The 15,480-nt window shown below is 40.3% G+C and overlaps 1 protein-coding gene across 1 annotated transcript in view; it reads right to left on the reverse strand.

The window, feature by feature from the left end:
- TTN (titin) overlaps positions 1–15,480 on the reverse strand; it is a 245,450-nt gene that overhangs the window by 108,576 nt on the left and 121,394 nt on the right. The window contains exons 161-179 of the mRNA XM_069781541.1: positions 13,769–14,737; positions 13,248–13,331; positions 11,632–11,715; positions 10,445–10,528; positions 10,078–10,188; positions 9,757–9,903; positions 8,345–8,428; positions 7,158–7,241; positions 6,791–6,901; positions 6,470–6,616; positions 5,058–5,141; positions 3,871–3,954; positions 3,504–3,614; positions 3,150–3,329; positions 2,820–2,918; positions 2,493–2,576; positions 1,765–1,848; positions 1,195–1,290; positions 560–634 (exon numbers count right to left, since the gene is read on the reverse strand). Of these exons, the coding sequence (XP_069637642.1) occupies positions 560–634; positions 1,195–1,290; positions 1,765–1,848; positions 2,493–2,576; positions 2,820–2,918; positions 3,150–3,329; positions 3,504–3,614; positions 3,871–3,954; positions 5,058–5,141; positions 6,470–6,616; positions 6,791–6,901; positions 7,158–7,241; positions 8,345–8,428; positions 9,757–9,903; positions 10,078–10,188; positions 10,445–10,528; positions 11,632–11,715; positions 13,248–13,331; positions 13,769–14,737 (2,802 nt within the window). The remainder of the gene's footprint in view (positions 1–559; positions 635–1,194; positions 1,291–1,764; positions 1,849–2,492; positions 2,577–2,819; positions 2,919–3,149; positions 3,330–3,503; positions 3,615–3,870; positions 3,955–5,057; positions 5,142–6,469; positions 6,617–6,790; positions 6,902–7,157; positions 7,242–8,344; positions 8,429–9,756; positions 9,904–10,077; positions 10,189–10,444; positions 10,529–11,631; positions 11,716–13,247; positions 13,332–13,768; positions 14,738–15,480) is intronic.

A 15,480-nucleotide genomic window follows, 5' to 3' on the forward strand; every position in this document is an offset into this window, starting at 1 on the left:
GATCCAGTTAGTTTAATTCCTAAACTTGGAATAGCATTAAGAAAAGATGTTCACTGCTTAGCTGCTTAGCTTGTCTTAAGCTACAATACATATGAAAAATATAAGGGAGTACTTTTAAAGCAGCTTACTCAATTCATTATTCATCTCCATCTCTGGAAAACATCCTCTCACAAAAATAAGTTACATTACAGGCAAATAATAAACTAAGTATGTTTGAACAATGCTATATATATTTAAACAGTATGTTATTTTTTATTTCTCCCTAAGCAGAGAATCAAAGTGAGCATCTACACAAGTGACAAAACTTCTTATAAAAATCTCTCTCACCCTTCTGTGATTCTGTCTCTTGCATCTCATAAATTGCATGATGGGAGACTGAAGTGGACATTAATATAACATGAACATACACATCCAAGCTGGAGAGTCCACTGTTGAGCATAATCTAACATAGACAGCTTTTTGATATTTCTGAGCAAATGAAAGAAGATGATACCGAGAACTACAACTTTGGGCTCATGAGAGGCTTAATTTAAGTAAGATTCTTATATTAGCTAGGTACCTTTAGCAGGTGGGGGTTCCAATTTGGGAGGCTCACCAGGTTTTGCAGTCACAACTTTCTTCCTTAATTCAGGAGCTTTAAAGAAAATTATTTTAATTTTACCACACACATCATTAGATTCAAAAAAGAAAAGAACTTTCTAGAAGATGCAAACAACTGCTTAATACTACTGATGTAATAAAAAGACAAGAGCTACAAAGCTAAGATTCTGGCTGATTAACTGTTTGGAAGAAGTCAGATGATCTGTAAGAAGCACAGTTGATCTGAAACCCATGTTCATATAGTAACACCAGCAAATTATTGCTGGGGATTCTTTTCATTTGTAAGAACATGTTAAAGATAGAAGAATTATGTTAAAGATAGAAGAATGTGTTAACTTGGTTAAGATTTTATTTTTTTTCCTCATAACTATTGAAAAGAACCCACGTAAACTGACTTGGCATAATAATGGTAAAAAAAATTGTAAGGGACTGAGCATTAGTAAGGCGCACCATTAGAGCCATAGTAAATTAGAAAAGAAAAAAAAAGGCCCAAATTGCTATGTCTAAAAGCATGCTTTCAAAGATTCATCAGTATAATTTAAAAGGATTATATGTTTGATTTCCCACTGTTAATTGTGGCTTCAGAGATTATACCTTTAAGTAGTTCTTTTGCCAATTTAATATCTTCTGTTGGTGGTGGAGGATGTGGTGGTTTTCGCTTTTCAGGGATCTTCTTCTCAGGTTCCGGTGCTTTAAATAACGTTAGGTAGATTTAGTATAAATTTACTACCCCAGTAGTTATGTGAAGAGTAATGTACAAATGGAAAGATGGTAATTTTCCATTTTCAATGAAGCCAGTGAAAAAATCTCATTGAATTAAATGGGAGTATGAAAGAGCCTTAGGCTATTGCTTTGTAGCATGCACACAATACAAATATCCAAGCTGACTTAAAAAGAATGTTAATAACATGAGAACAAATGTGGCAAACCAAATGATGGGAAGACTCTTGTTGACAAGAAACAAAGTGAAAGCTTTTAAAATATATGTATGTTGTACTTAGAATTAAGAGATCAGAACTCATTTCCAAAACATAATAACACGGGAAGAATTACACAGAGACCTACAACGTACAGGTACAGGTGCAGAGAGTGACAGAGCAAGGAAAAACTGCACAGTAATGAAAGAAAGGTGTCTGGCAGCCTCTAAGTAGGTACTTTATATACCTTCAACTGGTAAAGCTTCTTCTACTTCTGCAACTGGAATTTCTTCTGCTTCTTCAGGCTCAATCTCCTTTATGATTTCATATTCTTTAAAGAATATTGACAACTGGTGTAAGTTTCCAAAGATAAGATTGTTTCACATGAACAATTATGTAGATATCACTAAAAAGAAAGCTACTCCAATAGACACAGACAAATACACATGAGGGTAAGTAATCACTCAGCATCTGTTACCTCAGCAGTTAATGCAAGCTTTTGAAAAACTACTCTTTTTCTCTGTAAGAATGAATCAGGGTTGTGTGAAGGATAGTATTTTTTAAGTATACAATATAAACTAAACATTAAATTTGTGGATGATGTAACTGGAAAGAATAAACCCTCAATGCTCTCAATTCATTTAGGATTATAATAGCAATATAAATACTAGGTTTTAAGAGACTCAAATTTAGTGAGAATTGATTATTGTCTTAAAGAGAGACAGACTTTGCTAGGAATAGGCTGTGTAGGAGCATAAGTCACTTGAAAATATTTAGTTTTGAAAGTGATATTTTGCTTCCAAATATGAAAATGTAACAGTAAATACAAGAAACATAGACTGGTATCATCCAAAATATGAAGTGAACAATTTACAGACATTACAATGGGAGAAAAAAGACATCTATTTTAAAGCTTATGTTTGGAAGAACAGGCCAAAGGATTGTCCTTACAGTAATAGCTATAATGGTATATACCTTCACTTGGTAGTGGTTCAGGTATTTTAGGAACAGCAACAGGTACTTTCTCCTCTGGGACGGGTTTCTTGGGCACCTCAGGCACTTTAAAAAATATTAGTTCCTTTTATTTACATGTATATAAATGTACATATGAAACATAAAAGAGACAAAGACACTTAGCACACAGAAAATCACAGTAACAATGTCCACAACCATGACAGACTATGCTCCAAACAGTCTTTCCCAAGTTAGTCTACATACAACTGATACATTTTATAGACTCAGTTATGAACAAAGAAAATAGAAAACATTTCTTCTCAGGAGATGCCTCCTGGCAATATATACCTTTGGTTGCAGGAGGCTCTGGTTTTCTAAATTCTGGCTTTTTAGGTGTTGTAAGAGGCACTTTCTCTTCTGGGACAGTTGTCTTTGGCACTTCAGGTGCTTTAAAGATATTAGTAGATTTTCATTTTTGTGAACATTAAGATACATATCTACGTACAATAGTAAAAAGTGCAATGACTAAAAAGAGTAAGGCATTCAAAACATGAAGAACAAAATGTTAAGTGACAGATTATTCCCTCAGATACCTAAGCACTGCGTACCTCAGTGAAAGAAGGAAAAAAGTATTCAGAGAATAGAGAAAAGGAGAAGCTCAGTCACTGATGTATGTACCTTTAATTGAAGGAAGTTTATGTTTTTTAAGAACAGGCACAGGCTCTGGTATTTTTGACACAGCCACAGGCTCTGGTTTCTTTGGCACAGCCACAGGCTTCTTGGGCACAGCCACAGGCTCTGGGGGAACGATCACTGGCACCTCCTCTTCGTGCTCTTCCTCCTCAGCCACCTCGGGCACTTTAAAGACATTAATTCCTTTTACTTGACCAAGCTAAAGGTCAGGCACATACAGACACAACATGACCAAATGCCGCTCTCACCCCTCCCCACAGAATGTAGAGGGGCAAAGGGCACTCAGTGCTGCAGCAACCCGGAGGGCACGGCAGGCTCTTTCAGAACACCACTGTATACCTTGAGCTGGAGGAGCTTCTGGCTCTCCAGGCTCAGCAACTGGTGCCACCTCTTCTGGCGCTTCCTCCTCCTCTTCCTCTTCTGGGACCTCTGCCTTGGGCATCTCAGGCACTTCAAAGATATTAGTGCGTTTCATTTTACATTGGTGAAAACACGTGCCAAGTAGGAACAAAACCCAGGGCAACACAGACACACAACTTCACAACAGCCAGCTCAAAACCTCACACACACGTGCAGCACCGACTACCCGGCGTGCACAACCTTGAGCGTCTCAGTTTGGAAACAGAGACAGGCCAAGAGAGGGTAGGACAGCGCTTAAGAGAAGATGATTAAGTATCTTTGTTAAGTTATCCATGAAGACAGGTACCTCTGGGTGCTGGAACCTCTGGTGCTTTGGCAATGGCCACGGGTACTTTTTCCTCGCGAGTAGCCTTCCTGGGCACCTCAGGTGCTTCAAAGATATTAGTAACAGTCAGTTTTATACATTAAACAGGAAGATGAACAATGAAATGTAAACTAGAGGTGCATTCATGACAGTAGCCAAACTGGTCTCACGGTATTGACCCGTGTCTCTCTCACTCACTGAGTCACGTACACACAAAACCGCACACGGGCACAGGCACGAGCACGAGCACGAGCACAAGCACAGAGTGGTGATGCCAGGTAGGTCCTGTGAGAAAACTGTTGGCTATGTTGAGCTACAGCTCGAGGGCGAGGTGTGAATTAGGATACCCCGCTCTGTACTCAGGAGCCTTCCCCGCCCTGGGGAGGAGAGAGTGTCATTCTCAGCCCCACTGTGACCTGACTCTTCCCCGGGAGCAACCTCAGCGCATATCTTATCTGTTGCCATTCCTCATAAATCTGCCAGTCTTTTGCATTCAGCAGTGTGGGCAGTGACAGGGTGAGGAACCCGGTATTTCGCCTTTGTCCCTGTTTCTGTCCTTCTCCATTTCCATTCTTTGTTTATGCTTTTCTTTTTATTGGCTTATTTTCTTGTCTTGAGTAGCGCTCTCGCCTCAATTTTCATTTCACTGTGTCAACTTCCACAGCCCGTATGGTTCACCAGATTTTATAGCCATTTCTTTTTCATTATCAACTCAAAATTACCAGCATTTTCTTTAAACGCGTGATATGCTGTCACTTCTTCTTACTGCCCTCATACGTGCATTTCTGAGTAAAAACTGGTTTTTCCTTTTGAAAAACTCATGTCTATCATATGCACTAACTGAGGCTGTCAAAAGAATCACGGAGACATTCACTGTGTCAATTTAAGATAACAAAATTGGTCAGCAATCTGAAAAAACTTATGATCAAGTTTTAAAATATGGCATTTCAGTATCTGCTGATTCAGAATATGAAAACAAATCCATAAATTCAAAATATCATTTGGGTTGTTTATACAAAACCCTAGATAGTTGAATTCCTAACCGATACATAGCACACAACGTAGACATTTCAGGTAATCACAAATGGACAGCATAACAGACATCAGAAGTAACATGTAGGACAGTAAGAAACAGCCTCATCCAGGCTGATGCACAGGGCAACAGGTACCTCGAACTGGTCCAGGTTCTGGCTTTTTTGGCACAGCTACAGGCAAGGGCTCTTCCAGAACACCTTTCTTGGGCACCTTGGGCACTTCAAAGATATTAGTATATTTTAGTTTTGTGGGCACTACAGATGCATAAGAAACAATAAGACAATCAACAATACACGCACGCAGTCTTCTTTGAGAAAGCGCTGTCATTACATTCAGTCATCAGTTATGCTTTGCTTCAAGCACATGGAATGGTCGGGGTATCAATTACGTCACACAGGAGATGGGAATTCTGTGTGTTTACTTTCTGTTTCTGAGTCAAGGTGGAAATGTAGAAAACCTATGCCCTCTTTGTAACAGCTGATTAGAGACTTATTTATGGAATCCCTCTGTATTTGAGCATCAGTCATGTATCTTTCATGACTACTTTTTTATTGAAGCTTAATTTTTTTTAGGAAAGTAACATTTGATTTAGCATTACCACCTTTTTTTCTATCAATTATTTCCATTCTTTATACCTCTTCTTCATTTTCAGATTTCCACAGTTCCTGTCTTTTAGATTCTCCTGTTTACAGAAATATATACTTCCTCTCCTCTCTTTTGGATTATATAAATGACCCTTTCATGTGCTAATAACATCTTCAGTAGATATATCCAGTCTTTTGCTAGCTAATCTACCTCATGTATACTGGCATTAACTTACTATTAACAAGGTAGGCAACTGATACTGCTGCTGTCATCCAGTAGTACAGTCTATCAGAAAATTCAGGGGTGCAACACTACGTCCTTTAACCTGAAGACTTATTTGCAGGCTCTTTTTCAGAACAACATGTTTTTCTGTTTAAACTAAACATTCAGTAAATGTTAATTCTTAAACTTTACAAAAAGTTCAGAAAGCTGCAGATATTTTTCAAAGAATTGAATCTAGTGTTTCTGCCATGTTTTTGACAATCCACATTGCTCTTCAGATTTCTTAAGCACCTATCTCGAATAGGTGATCACCATAAAAATTAGTTCAACTTAAGTGCAGAAGAGCATGATATTTCTTTCTAATGATGATACTAATAGTGTTGACATGTACCTTTGGCTGGTGGTGGTTCTGGTATTTTGTGCACTGTAATAGGCATTTTTTCTTGTGGGAGAGCTTTTGGGGGCACTTCGAGCACTTTAAAGATATTATTTCCTCTTAATTTCACAGTTAAAAAAATACAAAAGGTTATAACACTTATGATAAAATTAAAGAGTTTAGATATTTCTAACACTGTAACATTCTTCTGGTGACTGGTTCGTTAGTCACATATGCAAAGACAGGCACAGCAGAGGCTAGGGGTAGAGGACACATAAAAAATCTTACAGAAAAGAAGGGAGAACAAATGAAAAAATTAATTAAATGGCTAAAATAAAAAGCAGCTCCCCACAGAAGATATACCTTTAGCTAGTGGAGCTTCTTGTTTCTTTGGCACAGCCACAGGCTTCTTGGGCACAGCCACAGGCTTCTTGGGCACAGCCACAGGCTCTGGGGGAACGATCACTGGCACCTCCTCTTCGTGCTCTTCCTCCTCAGCCACCTCGGGCACTTTAAAGACATTAATTCCTTTTACTTGACCAAGCTAAAGGTCAGGCACATACAGACACAACATGACCAAATGCCGCTCTCACCCCTCCCCACAGAATGTAGAGGGGCAAAGGGCACTCAGTGCTGCAGCAACCCGGAGGGCACGGCAGGCTCTTTCAGAACACCACTGTATACCTTGAGCTGGAGGAGCTTCTGGCTCTCCAGGCTCAGCAACTGGTGCCACCTCTTCTGGCGCTTCCTCCTCCTCTTCCTCTTCTGGGACCTCTGCCTTGGGCATCTCAGGCACTTCAAAGATATTAGTGCGTTTCATTTTACATTGGTGAAAACACGTGCCAAGTAGGAACAAAACCCAGGGCAACACAGACACACAACTTCACAACAGCCAGCTCAAAACCTCACACACACGTGCAGCACCGACTACCCGGCGTGCACAACCTTGAGCGTCTCAGTTTGGAAACAGAGACAGGCCAAGAGAGGGTAGGACAGCGCTTAAGAGAAGATGATTAAGTATCTTTGTTAAGTTATCCATGAAGACAGGTACCTCTGGGTGCTGGAACCTCTGGTGCTTTGGCAATGGCCACGGGTACTTTTTCCTCGCGAGTAGCCTTCCTGGGCACCTCAGGTGCTTCAAAGATATTAGTAACAGTCAGTTTTATACATTAAACAGGAAGATGAACAATGAAATGTAAACTAGAGGTGCATTCATGACAGTAGCCAAACTGGTCTCACGGTATTGACCCGTGTCTCTCTCACTCACTGAGTCACGTACACACAAAACCGCACACGGGCACAGGCACGAGCACGAGCACGAGCACAAGCACAGAGTGGTGATGCCAGGTAGGTCCTGTGAGAAAACTGTTGGCTATGTTGAGCTACAGCTCGAGGGCGAGGTGTGAATTAGGATACCCCGCTCTGTACTCAGGAGCCTTCCCCGCCCTGGGGAGGAGAGAGTGTCATTCTCAGCCCCACTGTGACCTGACTCTTCCCCGGGAGCAACCTCAGCGCATATCTTATCTGTTGCCATTCCTCATAAATCTGCCAGTCTTTTGCATTCAGCAGTGTGGGCAGTGACAGGGTGAGGAACCCGGTATTTCGCCTTTGTCCCTGTTTCTGTCCTTCTCCATTTCCATTCTTTGTTTATGCTTTTCTTTTTATTGGCTTATTTTCTTGTCTTGAGTAGCGCTCTCGCCTCAATTTTCATTTCACTGTGTCAACTTCCACAGCCCGTATGGTTCACCAGATTTTATAGCCATTTCTTTTTCATTATCAACTCAAAATTACCAGCATTTTCTTTAAACGCGTGATATGCTGTCACTTCTTCTTACTGCCCTCATACGTGCATTTCTGAGTAAAAACTGGTTTTTCCTTTTGAAAAACTCATGTCTATCATATGCACTAACTGAGGCTGTCAAAAGAATCACGGAGACATTCACTGTGTCAATTTAAGATAACAAAATTGGTCAGCAATCTGAAAAAACTTATGATCAAGTTTTAAAATATGGCATTTCAGTATCTGCTGATTCAGAATATGAAAACAAATCCATAAATTCAAAATATCATTTGGGTTGTTTATACAAAACCCTAGATAGTTGAATTCCTAACCGATACATAGCACACAACGTAGACATTTCAGGTAATCACAAATGGACAGCATAACAGACATCAGAAGTAACATGTAGGACAGTAAGAAACAGCCTCATCCAGGCTGATGCACAGGGCAACAGGTACCTCGAACTGGTCCAGGTTCTGGCTTTTTTGGCACAGCTACAGGCAAGGGCTCTTCCAGAACACCTTTCTTGGGCACCTTGGGCACTTCAAAGATATTAGTATATTTTAGTTTTGTGGGCACTACAGATGCATAAGAAACAATAAGACAATCAACAATACACGCACGCAGTCTTCTTTGAGAAAGCACTGTCATTACATTCAGTCATCAGTTATGCTTTGCTTCAAGCACATGGAATGGTCGGGGTATCAATTACGTCACACAGGAGATGGGAATTCTGTGTGTTTACTTTCTGTTTCTGAGTCAAGGTGGAAATGTAGAAAACCTATGCCCTCTTTGTAACAGCTGATTAGAGACTTATTTATGGAATCCCTCTGTATTTGAGCATCAGTCATGTATCTTTCATGACTACTTTTTTATTGAAGCTTAATTTTTTTTAGGAAAGTAACATTTGATTTAGCATTACCACCTTTTTTTCTATCAATTATTTCCATTCTTTATACCTCTTCTTCATTTTCAGATTTCCACAGTTCCTGTCTTTTAGATTCTCCTGTTTACAGAAATATATACTTCCTCTCCTCTCTTTTGGATTATATAAATGACCCTTTCATGTGCTAATAACATCTTCAGTAGATATATCCAGTCTTTTGCTAGCTAATCTACCTCATGTATACTGGCATTAACTTACTATTAACAAGGTAGGCAACTGATACTGCTGCTGTCATCCAGTAGTACAGTCTATCAGAAAATTCAGGGGTGCAACACTACGTCCTTTAACCTGAAGACTTATTTGCAGGCTCTTTTTCAGAACAACATGTTTTTCTGTTTAAACTAAACATTCAGTAAATGTTAATTCTTAAACTTTACAAAAAGTTCAGAAAGCTGCAGATATTTTTCAAAGAATTGAATCTAGTATTTCTGCCATGTTTTTGACAATCCACATTGCTCTTCAGATTTCTTAAGCACCTATCTCGAATAGGTGATCACCATAAAAATTAGTTCAACTTAAGTGCAGAAGAGCATGATATTTCTTTCTAATGATGATACTAATAGTGTTGACATGTACCTTTGGCTGGTGGTGGTTCTGGTATTTTGTGCACTGTAATAGGCATTTTTTCTTGTGGGAGAGCTTTTGGGGGCACTTCGAGCACTTTAAAGATATTATTTCCTCTTAATTTCACAGTTAAAAAAATACAAAAGGTTATAACACTTATGATAAAATTAAAGAGTTTAGATATTTCTAACACTGTAACATTCTTCTGGTGACTGGTTCGTTAGTCACATATGCAAAGACAGGCACAGCAGAGGCTAGGGGTAGAGGACACATAAAAAATCTTACAGAAAAGAAGGGAGAACAAATGAAAAAATTAATTAAATGGCTAAAATAAAAAGCAGCTCCCCACAGAAGATATACCTTTAGCTAGTGGAGCTTCTTGTTTCTTTGGCACAGCCACAGGCTTCTTGGGCACAGCCACAGGCTTCTTGGGCACAGCCACAGGCTCTGGGGGAACGATCACTGGCACCTCCTCTTCGTGCTCTTCCTCCTCAGCCACCTCGGGCACTTTAAAGACATTAATTCCTTTTACTTGACCAAGCTAAAGGTCAGGCACATACAGACACAACATGACCAAATGCCGCTCTCACCCCTCCCCACAGAATGTAGAGGGGCAAAGGGCACTCAGTGCTGCAGCAACCCGGAGGGCACGGCAGGCTCTTTCAGAACACCACTGTATACCTTGAGCTGGAGGAGCTTCTGGCTCTCCAGGCTCAGCAACTGGTGCCACCTCTTCTGGCGCTTCCTCCTCCTCTTCCTCTTCTGGGACCTCTGCCTTGGGCATCTCAGGCACTTCAAAGATATTAGTGCGTTTCATTTTACATTGGTGAAAACACGTGCCAAGTAGGAACAAAACCCAGGGCAACACAGACACACAACTTCACAACAGCCAGCTCAAAACCTCACACACACGTGCAGCACCGACTACCCGGCGTGCACAACCTTGAGCGTCTCAGTTTGGAAACAGAGACAGGCCAAGAGAGGGTAGGACAGCGCTTAAGAGAAGATGATTAAGTATCTTTGTTAAGTTATCCATGAAGACAGGTACCTCTGGGTGCTGGAACCTCTGGTGCTTTGGCAATGGCCACGGGTACTTTTTCCTCGCGAGTAGCCTTCCTGGGCACCTCAGGTGCTTCAAAGATATTAGTAACAGTCAGTTTTATACATTAAACAGGAAGATGAACAATGAAATGTAAACTAGAGGTGCATTCATGACAGTAGCCAAACTGGTCTCACGGTATTGACCCGTGTCTCTCTCACTCACTGAGTCACGTACACACAAAACCGCACACGGGCACAGGCACGAGCACGAGCACGAGCACAAGCACAGAGTGGTGATGCCAGGTAGGTCCTGTGAGAAAACTGTTGGCTATGTTGAGCTACAGCTCGAGGGCGAGGTGTGAATTAGGATACCCCGCTCTGTACTCAGGAGCCTTCCCCGCCCTGGGGAGGAGAGAGTGTCATTCTCAGCCCCACTGTGACCTGACTCTTCCCCGGGAGCAACCTCAGCGCATATCTTATCTGTTGCCATTCCTCATAAATCTGCCAGTCTTTTGCATTCAGCAGTGTGGGCAGTGACAGGGTGAGGAACCCGGTATTTCGCCTTTGTCCCTGTTTCTGTCCTTCTCCATTTCCATTCTTTGTTTATGCTTTTCTTTTTATTGGCTTATTTTCTTGTCTTGAGTAGCGCTCTCGCCTCAATTTTCATTTCACTGTGTCAACTTCCACAGCCCGTATGGTTCACCAGATTTTATAGCCATTTCTTTTTCATTATCAACTCAAAATTACCAGCATTTTCTTTAAACGCGTGATATGCTGTCACTTCTTCTTACTGCCCTCATACGTGCATTTCTGAGTAAAAACTGGTTTTTCCTTTTGAAAAACTCATGTCTATCATATGCACTAACTGAGGCTGTCAAAAGAATCACGGAGACATTCACTGTGTCAATTTAAGATAACAAAATTGGTCAGCAATCTGAAAAAACTTATGATCAAGTTTTAAAATATGGCATTTCAGTATCTGCTGATTCAGAATATGAAAACAAATCCATAAATTCAAAATATCATTTGGGTTGTTTATACAAAACCCTAGATAGTTGAATTCCTAACCGATACATAGCACACAACGTAGACATTTCAGGTAATCACAAATGGACAGCATAACAGACATCAGAAGTAACATGTAGGACAGTAAGAAACAGCCTCATCCAGGCTGATGCACAGGGCAACAGGTACCTCGAACTGGTCCAGGTTCTGGCTTTTTTGGCACAGCTACAGGCAAGGGCTCTTCCAGAACACCTTTCTTGGGCACCTTGGGCACTTCAAAGATATTAGTATATTTTAGTTTTGTGGGCACTACAGATGCATAAGAAACAATAAGACAATCAACAATACACGCACGCAGTCTTCTTTGAGAAAGCGCTGTCATTACATTCAGTCATCAGTTATGCTTTGCTTCAAGCACATGGAATGGTCGGGGTATCAATTACGTCACACAGGAGATGGGAATTCTGTGTGTTTACTTTCTGTTTCTGAGTCAAGGTGGAAATGTAGAAAACCTATGCCCTCTTTGTAACAGCTGATTAGAGACTTATTTATGGAATCCCTCTGTATTTGAGCATCAGTCATGTATCTTTCATGACTGTGTGTTCTGTCCTGGTTTTGGCAGTCACTGTTGTCTTTTTACTTGTCACTTGGATGTTATCACTATTTTTATCCTTCTAGTTGACTTCACCTTTCTGTTTCTGTCTTTGTGTGCTTCTCTTTTTTTGCTTTGCACATTCTTTCCTGTAACAGCTCTGGCTTCCATTCTAATCACTAGATGCTGCTTATAGCTGTTTTCTGCTAAACTAATTTAAAAGATTTAAATCCTTAAACATCATCACTGTGAGGTGGCACTTCACTTGAGGAATGTCATTGTATTTCAGGTGGAGAGAATCTGGTATCAGAGGGAATGTTTACTTCTGTGGCCAGTGCTTGGGACTTTCTAAAGGAAATGAAATGGTGCAGCACTGCATCATTCTATGGTGTGTACAGTTTTAGAGTATCATAATTAATTTTTTAGTATTTCATTTATAAAGTTTCTCATCGTGATTAATCTGAGAAAATAAATGCCTCTTACAAGGTTCAGTGAATTAGGCGTTCACATGAATTTTACAGCTCTTTGGTGCTATTCATATCATGTAACATCTTTGCAAACCACAGAGTGGACAATGTTGACATATGACCAAAATACAGGCAAATTATAATTAACAGTTTAAAGAAAAGATTCTGCTCCATGATGCTACCCATGGCAACACAGGTACATAGATATATTTGCAATTATTTTTCTCTATGTACAGAAACTGCTACTCTGTGCTGAAACCTTCACTTTCTGCTTATTTTGTCCTTTCTCACAAAATCATAGAATCATTTAGGTTGGAAAAGGCCTTTAAGATCATCGAGTCCAACCGTAAACCTTATACTGCCAAGTCCCACTAAACCATGTATTAAACCATCCCTAGTAATAATGTGAACAACAGTTTATGCATTCATTCTCTTGCTAGTGTCCATAAAGTTCTGGCATTTCCTGGTAAGCAGAAGTTCATCATACCTGCTTGATTTATTGCTATGACTTAAGAAATTAGATCTTACCTCCTGAACTTTTTGAATATGCCAAAAAAAACGTACAACAAAAGTTTGGATGGTTTTAGTTGAGGAAACATTTGATGCCCCTGCACAGCAATTCATATTTGGTACATCTGTCTGACATTTTAGATATCAGAGTATACAGTGAAAGATCAATTTAAAATGAGATTAATTTTAAAAAAAACACCACCCTTCCTTATGATGATAATCACAGTGGCATGTACCTTTAGCAAGTGGAGCTCCTGGTTTTTTAGGTACAGCAATGGGCACTTTCTCCTTTGGGACAGTCCTCTCAGGCATCTCAGGCTCTTCAAAGATATTAGTGCATTTCATTTTACAATTACAATACAACTGAATATAAGTACAGAGACTGAAACACAGAGGACAACAGAAATGTTCTGAAGCAACGATTTGGCACGCACTCATACTCTGCGATTTGTTTAGCAAGCATCATTTAAAATCTCAGATTCTAAATGACAGAACAAAAGAGGTTAAGATAATACTTAAGAGAAGAAGATTAGGTATGTTTATCATGTATTCATGTTAACATGTACCTCTGGCTGATGGAGGTTGTGGTTTTTCAGGAACAGCTACAGGAATTTTCTCTTCTGGGACAGCCTTTTCGGGCTTTGCAGGCTCTTTAAAGATATTAGTATCTTTTAGTTATGTATATTAAGCTTTAAAACAAACAGTGAAACATAGTATACTCAAGAGAAGGAAAAGAGATCCTGTTCAGAAGAGGTACCTTTAGACTGTGGAGCTGCTCGCTTTTTAAGTATAGCAACACCCTCTTGCTTTTTGGCCAGCTCAGATGGTGGTGGTTCCTCAGGTGCCCAAACAGGCTCTGGTTCTTTGGATGCCACTTCAGGCTTTGGTTTTTGAAGTGCTGTAGAAGGCGCTAGTTTTCGGGGTGCTAAAATTGGTTCTGGTTCCTCAGGCACCACAACAGGTTCTGGCTTGCAGGGTGCCACAACAGGCTTTGATTTTCTCGAGACTGCAATAGGTATTGATTTTTGGAAACCTGCAACAAACTCTGTTTCTTCAGGTGCTACAACAAGCTCTGTTTTTTGGAGTGGCACAAAAGGTTTTGTTTTGGGGGGCAACACAACGTGCTCTGATTTTTGGGTTGATGCAACTGTCTCTGATTCCTCAGGTGCCACAGTGAGCTCAGTTTCCTCAGGGGCCATGAATGGCTCTGGTTTTGGGGGCTCCACAACAGGCTTTTGTTTGGAGGGCATCACACCATGCTTTAGCTTTTGGGGTGGCACATCAAGCTTGGGTTCCTCAGGTATCACAACAAACTCTTGTTTCTCAGGCACAACAACATGCTCTGGTTTTCGCAGTTCTGTAGCAGGCTTTTGTTTTGGGGGCACCACACCATACTTTAGTTTTTGGGATGCCCCATCAGGCTTGGGTTCCTCAGGTACCACAGCATACTCTGGTTTCTCAGGCATCACAACACGCTCTGGTTTTTGGGATGCCACAACAGATTCTGGTTTTTGGGGTGCCACAACAGTCTCGGGCTCCTCAGATGCCACAACATACTCTAGTTTTTGGGGTGCTACAACAGGCTTTTGTTTTCGGGCCACGCTAGCAGGTTCTGGTTCTTGAGGTTCTACCTCTTGAGGCTTTGGTTTTGGGGGTCCTGCAATGGGCTTTGGTTTTTGAGAAACTGGAACAGGTACTTTCTTTCCTGGGAAAGTTGTCTTGGCCACTTTATGTACATAAAAGATATTAGTTCTAAACTTAACAACTGCACTGACAATCACACCAAATTTAAGTGAATCATAACACATAAAACCACAACTATAATGAAAACATTAAAAACATATCAGGTATCAATCATTTATGTTGGCCTTTTTAACAATGAATAAAGCACATTTTGGCTTTTCTCCCTTTTCTCTCAAATGTACACACCCACCGCCCTCCCCCCCGCACCAAGCCTCATCCCCCCCATATGCAAGTGCACATGTGCACTGATAGTATAACTGAAATTGTAAGTAAAACCCATGATAATTATAAACAGAATGGACAGGACAAAAGATATTAATAACATTGCAGGTAATAAGCTGAAGATTCTTTCAAGAATTAGCAGTGACGGCATCTAGTTTTTCTTGGTGGAACTTCTGGTATTTCAATTACATTGATATCTTCTGCTCTTAGCTACTAGAATGGGTACTTTTTCCCTTCTATATTATCACTTTAAAGGTATTAGTTGTGGTTTTTTTCATGAACCCAAATGGGTTAAATAGTAAGAATAATCCAAAAGAGTAAGAAGAATTGAAGTATAAAATACAGGCAGTTCAGACATCCAAGATTTGTCACTATTCTTCAAAAAGACCCACGTATGCATGTTTCACACACATATGCAGATATGTAGAGCAAGTGTAATTTAGAATCTCAGAAAAGAGAAGGCCTGGAAAATCACAGTGTTAAAGAAAAGAGAAAAAAATATTG

Source organism: Haliaeetus albicilla, chromosome 4 (genome assembly GCF_947461875.1).
Source record: "Haliaeetus albicilla chromosome 4, bHalAlb1.1, whole genome shotgun sequence".
Classification (NCBI taxonomy): Eukaryota; Metazoa; Chordata; class Aves; order Accipitriformes; family Accipitridae; genus Haliaeetus; species Haliaeetus albicilla.